Source organism: Desmodus rotundus, chromosome 2 (assembly GCF_022682495.2).
Source record: "Desmodus rotundus isolate HL8 chromosome 2, HLdesRot8A.1, whole genome shotgun sequence".
Classification (NCBI taxonomy): domain Eukaryota; kingdom Metazoa; phylum Chordata; class Mammalia; order Chiroptera; family Phyllostomidae; genus Desmodus; species Desmodus rotundus.
Window position 1 is genome coordinate 51,218,084 of NC_071388.1, and position 9,517 is coordinate 51,227,600.

Genomic DNA, 9,517 nt, shown 5'->3' on the forward strand with positions numbered 1-9,517 from the left:
CACACCACACACCACTTCAGTTTTCACAGTGTGACCTTAATTTGGAAGCACTCAAATGCCATTCATTGTTAATCTGATTCCTGCTAGTTGTACAATTGGAAGCTGTAACTTTAAGGTTTAGTCAGGGACAAGGCTGTCAGAACACAGTTGTGTAAATTGCACTTACCATCTAAAACTTCCCGAGGCCAAGAGGACGGTAAGAGTTTCAGAGGCACATTTCCTGTGCCCCAGCAGCAGAGGTGGAGGGCCACGTGTTTATAGGCACTTCCACTTCCATTTGGATTAACACAGTTAGTCCTTGCTGGGTTGGGGTTTAAGCACATCCCCATCGGTTCTAGCATTTATACATAAAATTCTTTTCTCAATCTTCCTTTTCCACTAGCCTTCTACAACTTCCCTTGTTCTTCTTAGTTTGTCTCTTTTTACTCATCTAGAAATAACTAACTTATTAGGACACACTACTTATTTTTAACTTCTCTTAAACATACACATGCCTTTTTTCCTTTTTGCAGTAGCATCCCTTCTATCTCAAGAGAAACCATGAAGAGTATTACTGATAAATACAGAAGTTATCTCACACACCTTCAGCAATTACTAACAGCTGGGCGATATACACAAGGTTTGAGAAAAGCCCAAAGAACAAGTGTAACTATTATTATGGCCAATATTATTAGCAGACAGGTAAAGACCTTCAAACAAATAAAGTCCAGTGTCAATTTGTAGACATACAGGCCTTCTCGATGTCTTAGGAAAGCTCTCTGTCTCTGATGTCCGTGGCTTCCCATCCTCAAGAGACCTCTGATCTCTGCCGCAGGCAGAGGCAAATGTCAGAGACAGGCAGTTGTCTATTTGTGGTTAAGCACCTGAGAAGGTCCCTTCCAACAGTGTGGGAGAGGGTCTTTAATTAGTGTCCTTTTCCAATGGACAAAAACTCCTAGTTGGAAGTCGTGGTCTTTGAAGAGTTGGCTCGTGGGAGTACATTGTGAAATGAATGTCACCAATCTATCAGTCCCTATAAGCTGGTTAATAAGTTCTTGATCATAATGCAGAATTTCTCCTTTTAGTAAGCTTGGTTTATATTCCCCTTTATCTAGATGCATAGAGTGTCCAGCGACTATTTAATGAGAAAAGCTATGCACTTACCAAAAGAAGTAGATTTCAGGTTGAAGAGCATTATATGGAGAGCTTTGGCAAATGGAGATTAAAAGCTTCTGAAAATTTACCTAGTAGTTTTAATTGTACTCAACCCAGAGAACTGAGGTAAGAGGCACAATAAAAATGCTGTAGAATAGGCCAAATATTACAAATGGGTTGCATTATTTGCCCAGTGAAATGAGTCCCTCCGTCACAGTAACTCAGAGGAAATTCCCTAATTGGAAATTAATTATTCCCGATAATAATGTACCTACCATTAAGGCTGCTGCTCTCCTGTAAGACAGTGTCTCAACCCAGTGGGGGGAAAACATACAAATCATAACTCATATTTGTGTCTTTGCAGTGGTGGCATTTGTTTCAAATCCAATTGCCGTCCTCCAAAGGATTTAGAGAGGTGGAAAATGTCTTTGGGACCTGTGGGATGAATTTCCAGGGTTATATTTGGACAGGCAGCACATCTGCTATATCCTTGACAAGCTACAGAAGAGGAGAAGGTTTCCAATAAGTCATCTTTCTAGGACCCCAATGTGTTGGCTCATGTACATGTTAGAGTATAGGTAATTGATTTATTGATGATAGTCATTCTGACAGGTGTGGGGTGATATCTCATTGCAGTTTTAATTTGCATTTCTCTGATGATGAGTGACATTGAACATCTTTTCATATGCCTATTGGCCATCTGGGTGTCGTCTTTGGAGAAGTATTGGCAAGGATGTGGAGAAAGGGGAACCCTTTTGCACTGTTAGTGGTAATGCACATTGATGAAGCCATTGTGGAAAGCAGTATGGAGTTACCTCAAAAACATTAAAAATGGAACTGCCTTATGACCCAGCAATTCCACGTCTGGGAATACAGCTGAAGAAACCTGAAACACTAATTCAAAAGAACATGTATACCCTTATGCCCATTGCAACATTATTTACGATAGCCACGATTTGGAAGCAGCCCGAGTGTCCATCAGTAGATGAGTGGATAAAAAAGCCTTAGTACATTTACACAATGGAATACTGCTTGGCCATAAAAAGAAAGAAATCTTATCCTTTGTGACAGCATGGATGGACATGGAGAACACCATGCTAAGTGAAATAAGCCAGTCAGAGAAAGACAAGTACCATATCATCTCACTCATATGTGGAATCTAATGAACAAAATGAACTAACAAACAAAATAGTAACAGACTCACAAGAGCAGGCTGACAGCTGTTGACGGTGGGCGGGGGGCGGGGAGCGGGGTCAGGGGGTAGAGAAATTGGGCATAAAAGAAAAAAACTCATGGACACCAACAACAGTGTGGTGGTTGCAGAGGAAGGGGGTGGAGGAGGGTGCGGGGGATAAACGGTGAGGGAAGGAGACCTGGCTCAGGGCGGTGAGCACACAATCCGGTGCACAGATGATGTGCTGTGTGACTGTGCACCTTGAACCTGTAGAATTGTGTTAACCAGTGTCACCCCAATAGATTCAGTGAAAAGGAGGAAAGTATAGGTGATGGAGTCCCTATACTGATAAGATTGGTTTCTGACTGGGCCCAGACTGCTGTTTGCCTGGGTCAAAAGTTGCTCCCTTTTGTTGTCATGTCCTGTTCCCTTCTGCAGCAGCTGTCTGCTGACACTTAGACCAGAAGTTCAGGGTTCTGAGAGAAACCACTCACGCTCCCCAATGCAAAGCAAAGAGCCCCTGGGGCACAACAGGAAGAATTTCTTAAACAAGATAGTTTTTAAGCCCAAACCACAAAGTGATATTGCTAAATTTGACTAGATTAAAATTAAATCTTCTCTTCCACAAAAGACAGTATAAGTAAGTAAAATAAGAAGCCACAAACTGAAAAAGGATAGTTGCAAAACATATAATTTACAGAGGATTAGTGTCCAGGGTATGTAAAAAAAATCCTACAAATCAAAAGGAAAAAGACAAAATGCCCCATTATAAATTGGTCAATGTATATGCACAGGTAATTCTTAAAAGAAGAACTCTGAATGTTCAATAAACTTTTAAGAATAAATTTAACTTCAGTATTTACCTGGGAAATGAAAGATAGAACAATAATGTACCATTTCACACCTATCAGATTAACAGAAGTGAAAAAGTCTGACGTAAATAAGAGCTGGGGAGGATGTAGAGTAGTGGGGGGTAAAAAGTAAAGAAAAACACTGGGAATCAATGTCCACCAACAAGAGAACACATAGATTGTGGTATGTTCCATCAATAGACTATGACGCAGCCATTAAAGTGAATGAACTGAGTCACATGCTTCACATGGCTTAATCTCAAAAAAACATGTTAGCCCAGAAAAAAGTAGTTGAAGAATGCTATATGCAGAGGAGCATCATTTATACAAAAACAAGCAAAGCCTTGTTCAGAATCATAGATACATGTCGTAAGAGTACAAAAATACGCCCGGGAATGTGAAAGACCAAATTTATTTAGTACATTACCAGTAAGGACAAAAGCAGAGCGAAGAGAACGGGGAAGAGAAATGTACAGGAGCTTGCAACTTTATCTGTCGTATTTTATTCTGTTAAAAAATATCTGAAGCAAATAGGGCAAAGTATAAAGATTTTTATAAAGTAAGTTGAGGTGTCTGAAGTTATTCTCACTTTTCTGAATGTTTAAACATAATGGCCCTGAGTTCAGGAAAGATGTTTCCATTGCAGGGGACATCAAACTGTAAACCCAATGAAGGCGTGTACTTTGTTTTAACCACTGCTCTATCCCCCCACCTAGAAGAGCACCCAGAACAGGGGAGGCACCCAACAAATATTTGCTGAATGAATGAACACCTGCAAAGGCAATGAGACCTGATCATAATAACAGCCAACTTCTTTAGAGCCCCACATGCAGCAGCCGCTGACTTAACTAGTTGGCCTGGATTACTTCATTCCATCCTTGCAACCAGGGTAAGGACCATTATTATCCATTACTCTACAGGTGAGAAAACACAGACTTAGAGAGTTAGGTAGCTTGCCTGAGGGCGTAGTGGTTAGGACTAGAGTCCATAGTCAGTCAAAAGAGTCTGGGGTTTAGGCTGTAGGTAGTTGCAAAATTTGGAGCAGAGAAAATAAATAAGACAAGGAGGCACATTGAATGTATACACACACCAAAGAGAAGGGTGACCAGGAGCAGATGGGGTGGGGAGGGTGTCTAGTGCCTGACAGCCTTCGAGGAGGACACAGAGCAGAGAATCCTGTAGTCTGCCTGGGCAGTCAGGAAAGGCTTTACCAGAAGGAGACATATGAACTTGGCCTTGAAGGAGAAGTGCACCTACAAATGCCGGGAACTCAGCAATTCCAAGTCCAGTTGGTGTTTTTCAGAAGATCCATTGCTCTGGACTGTGAGAACAGAGCCTGACTACACAGGGCCGAGAGCACCCATTCGTCACCCATACGTGAAGACTAACTGGTTTGAAGGTAACCTTCCATTTGAGGAAGTTTGCCCTCACCATTATATACACAGAGAAGAAAAAGCAACTCAGAGCTCTTCTTCAGAAGTCGGGACAGCAGTCCTACAGGTAATTGCTTGCCCTTTAATAAGAGCTCACATTTGAGCATTTACTGTTTGCAGGGCGCCAGGCTGTCATCACAGGCTTTATTGCCTCCAATTCTCACAACTTCATGAGCAGGTATTCTTTACCCCTTCCCAGGGATGAGGAAGCCCAGGTTTAGAGAATTTAACTGTCTTGCCCAAAGTCCTAAGCAGTTAGTAAGTAGTAGAGCTGGGATTTGAACCCACAGCTGTCAACTCTCCAGCCCTTATTTTAACCACTGCTGGTCACAAGCACACACATCCATTGAAAGCAACAAGAGTTTACTGCTTTCAATTGGCAGAATAAATGAGAACGTGATCTGAGCGTAATAAACTAGAAACCAAGCTTGTCATTACATCCATGAACACCTGCCCCATGTTAGGTACTCCATAAATGCTTGTGAAATGAGGTAGCATTTAGTTTCAGAAAATGGAAACTAACCCAGTGTCAATGACATACTGCTCTCACAGCAGTTTCAGAAGTCTTTGCAGGGACTGTCGGAGTCAATGCCCCCACCCCCACACCTGCACGCCAACCTGTGAGCGTGTACACAGACATGCACATGCATACACGTGCGCGCGCGCACACACACACACACACACACTTAGACCTCCTGGTGAGCTTCGCTCTCAAATCTCTGCTCCACCCACCCTTCCAGGGCTCCTCCTCCTGCTCCAGGGCACTCTGCCCTGACCCCGCTGTCCTGGCTCGGGTCACTGGGTACTGAGCTCCGGGAGGGAAAGCCCTGTGTTCTTTTGTCTCTCGGCCTATCATTGAGCAGGCCTACTCTGAAGATACTCACTGAATGAATGGAGTAGGGTTACTCTCCCAAATAGCCCAAAGAGACACAAATAGTGAGAAAAAAAATAGGACAAGGGAAAGAGATGGAAGAGTTCTGCTTTTCTAAAAAAAAGTAGATAAACAGAACAATCCACCCTTTCCCCCAGGAAAAGTCACCATCAATTGTATCGTGTGTATCCATTTCATGAATTTATTGCACATTTGCCAGACATCTACTGTGTGCAGGAGCCAGGTCCTGGCCTGCAACTGGCTGGCTCATTTTCACCCTTCCTCAGCAAACTTTGAAGAGCCCCCTCTCCCCACTGGCACAAGGTCACAAGGATGAGGTAAACACAATCCCAACAGTGGAAGGAAGGATGAAGTAAAGCAAGCAGTCACAATTTACAAATGCAAAGTTTATAATGGGAAAAGGGAGGTAGGAAGAGGAAGCAGAGAGGTGGGACGGAGGGGAGAGGAGAGGACGGCAGGGAGAAGAGAAAGGAAGACAGTGGGAGCCTGTCTGGATCTCCCAGAACCACATCTAACAATACTCTGGTCACGTTTTAATTAATTGGAAGGTTTTTTTTTATTGACTCAAACAAGAGCTCTCTCTCTGATTAATTTTCGAAAGAGCCGGCCGAGTTTAATCATAGCAAACACAATGACCCCAGTTATTACGGCCTGAGCAGCTAAAAGCAGAAAATAAAGACCCCAGAACAGGTTATGGTCTTGACCCTTGCCCTCGGCTACAGGCTGGGCCCATGCCCAGGGTTCTGAGCTGTTGGGCACCAAACGTGGGGGGCTGCGGGCCGCCGGCAGGGCTGGCGGGGTCGGGTCGGGAGAGTGGGGAGGCCGACCCCGGGTGCTCAGGCACCCCAGGTCACTGTCCTGCAGGGCCTGGAGGGGCAGGCCAGCGCGCTGCCCTGGGCCGTGGCACTGCGGGGGCTCGGCTCGGCCCACGAGGCCCGGGTGCTGTCGCAGCCACGCCAGGAACGGCCGCAGGCTACAGTCGCAGCGCCAGGGATTGTGCCCCAGGAGGACCACCGCCAGCCGGGGCAGAGCCCCAAACACATCGCCAGGCATGGTCTCCAGCTGGTTATGGTCAAGCTGGACCTCCTCCAGGCTGCGGAGGTCGCGGAACAGCGAGTGGGGCAGGGTCCGCAGCTTGTTGTGGCGCAGCGACACTTGGCGCAACTGGCCGAGGCCGCGCAGCAGGCCGTCGGGGAGGGAGGCCAGGCTATTGGAGTGCAAGGCGAGCACCCGCAGGTTGCCGAGGCCCCGGAACGCGGCCCCTGGGAGCGCGCTCAGATGCGGGCTCAGGGTCACCCCTAACGCGGATAAGCGGCTCAGGTTGCTGAAGACGGCGGCGGGCAGGGTGCGCAGCTGGGTGCCGTTTAGCCACAGCTGCTGCAGGCCTGCCATCTCCCCGAAGAGCACCTCCGGGAGCTCCTCCAGCGGGTTCTCAAACAGCGTCAGGGAGGTCAAATTGTGCAAATGGAGAAAGAGCGCAGAGGGCAGGAACTCTAGCTGGTTTCTGGAAAGAGTCAAACTGCTCAGGTTGCGGAGCCGGTCGAAGGCCCCTGGCGCGACCGAGCGGATGAGGTTTCTGTCGAGCCGCAGCTCCATCAGGCTGCGCAGGCCATCCAGTAGCCCCGAATCCAGAGAGAAGAGCTGGTTCGAGTGGAGCAGAAGTCTCTCAAGCTTAACCTGTGCCCCAAGCAATCCCTTGGGCAGGTGAGTCAAATTGTTTTCTGATAAATCCAACAATCTCAGGTTCCCCAGAGCTGAGAAGAGGCTAGCAGCAAGGAAGACGAGTTGATTGTGTTTTAAAGAGAGCTCCTGCAGGTTAACCAGGTTTTGAAACAAGTTTTGGTCAATACTCTTCAGCTCATTGTGGTTCAGAAACAGCTGTTCCAGGAGCACCATCTTATCCAAGAGAGCACCTGGAAGATGAGTGATCTTGTTACGCGACAACCTGAGGGTTTTAAGTTTTATCAGGTCGTTGAAGACGCCTGGGGCGATGGCGGAAATGTTGCTATCTAACAGTATCAAGCGCTGCAGGACCGTCATGCCCCCGAAGCTGTGATTCTGCAAGGTGCCGTGGCCCATTTGGAAAAGCAGGAGGTGCGTGAGGTTGGTGGGCAGGCCGAGGGCGGCAACGCGCGCCACGCTGCCCCCGGAGCACTGCGCCGCGTCCCGGAACGTGCACTTGCAGGCGGGTGGGCAGGGGAAGGGCTGGACGCGCAGGAACGCGAGCGCGGCGCACAGCAGGGTGCTCCTCAGCATGTTGGAAACCTGCGGACAACGCGCAAGGGCCAACGTTCGCGTCCGAGCTCGTAACCCTGGGAATTTAATTTTGCAGAGGCGGGATTCTTACGCCGGGATTATCACTGACTCAGAAGGTGATCCAGACACAACTAAGTCTTCCGCGTCCCTTAGGCGTGTAGATTTTCCTGGGTGGTGGGTGGAAAGACATCCATTCATTCTCCACTGCGAGGTCTCATTCTTTTGTTTCACTGATTTTCCACTCTCCATATAAAACACCGAAATTAAAGCGTTTTCAGGTTATAGAAAGCGCAATACTTTAAAAATCTTTACATAGAGAAAACTCATTCTCACATGGAAGCTCCAGATATCACAGAGCAGGGCCACTATAAAATAGGTCTGCTCTTTCTACCTTACCCAGGGGCGGCTATAACCCAGTCGGGAAAGGAGCGGCAAAGTCCTTTAGAACAATGCAGCCGCCCGATTGCTTTGATCACAGCCGTGCTGCTCTATCGCAACACTAACTACTCTGCTAAAACAAGGAGCACCCCTCCAGTGGTGAACACCCTCGGCCACGCTGGAGAAAAGCAGTTGATAACACTTGTCACTTTAAAATGCCACGCACTGTTCCTAGCACTTTATTTTAATAAATGCACTTAATCCCTGTGTAGATTCTATTATTGTCCCCCAAGAATGAAGAACGTAAGGTACTGAAAGTTTGAGGAACTAAACTAGGGTCACAGAACTAGAATTGAGAGTAGTGTATCTGAGCCGTAAATAAGAAGCTATCATTTCTAAGATGCTTAAAAATGAATACTCTTGGCCCTGGCTGGCGTGGCTGGAGCATCACCCCACACAGGAAAGGCTGCCGGCTTGATTCTCTGTCCGGGCTCATACCTAGGCTGCAGTTCAGTCCCGGCCTGGGCACCTACGATCCCTGTGGGAGGCACCCAATCTACGCTCCCTTCTCGCATCAGTGTTACTCTCTCCCCTCCTCTCTCTCTAAAAGCAATGAAAAAAAAAAATGTCCTCAGGTGAGCATTAAAAAGGTAATACTCTTGACACTGAACTATCTGTGAAATATACAGTAATACTAACCTGCCAAAACAATGTTTACCAAGTATAATTTTACACAAATCATTTCTTCTAGCTAAATTTTATTTCTTACGCACACACAGACTAGCCAAGCCCTCCAGTTGCCCATATTCATTTTTAAAGTATTTGGCCTTAAAAAAATAAAATAAAATAATAAAATATTTGGCCTTACCTGAAATGGTGCTGCACCCCAAAGCGACTGAAAGGCTCAGGGCCTCGCCTGTGATTCAGCACTTTCCAAAGGAAAAGGGCAGTACCCTTGCATCCTCAGGATAAAGACTCCAGCAGAGTAACAGTCATGGAAGGGCCCTATCTCAGGGCGTATTCCGGTTTTTAATGACAAATGTTTTCAAACCAAAGACATCACACACAACCTAGGTTCTACTGTCAAAGCTGAACGGTAAGAGCAGGAGGGAGAGAAGTTTCTCCATAAATGGCACAGTGTAACTCCATGATGCTAGACAAACCTAGCGACACAGTTGGGTCATAGTAGCAGCCACACCCCTAGATGGGCCACACTTCCTCTGGGGCTTCCTTTTCATGCCCCAGTTCTCTAATCCAGTCCCCCACCCCCCTTCAATGAATAATAAGGTTAAGACCATTCTCAAAGGCTTCACTCAATTTCTTTTTAGGAACAATAGGGCTGAAAACATTGTCTAATATGTTCAACTGCGCAGCACCGGTTTGGGTGAAGGGCGTTCAC

General features: G+C 46.6%; 1 protein-coding gene across 1 annotated transcript; it reads right to left on the bottom strand.

The window, feature by feature from the left end:
* Positions 1-5,968: 5,968 nt before the first annotated feature.
* On the bottom strand, positions 5,969-9,035 carry GP5 (glycoprotein V platelet). The gene is made up of 2 exons (XM_053919421.1): positions 8,987-9,035; positions 5,969-7,907 (listed from the first exon to the last, which is right to left on the bottom strand). The coding sequence occupies exon 2, from the start codon at positions 7,738-7,740 to the stop codon at positions 6,049-6,051; it is 1,692 nt and encodes a 563-aa protein (XP_053775396.1). The 5' UTR covers positions 7,741-7,907; positions 8,987-9,035; the 3' UTR covers positions 5,969-6,048.
* Positions 9,036-9,517: the final 482 nt, after the last annotated feature.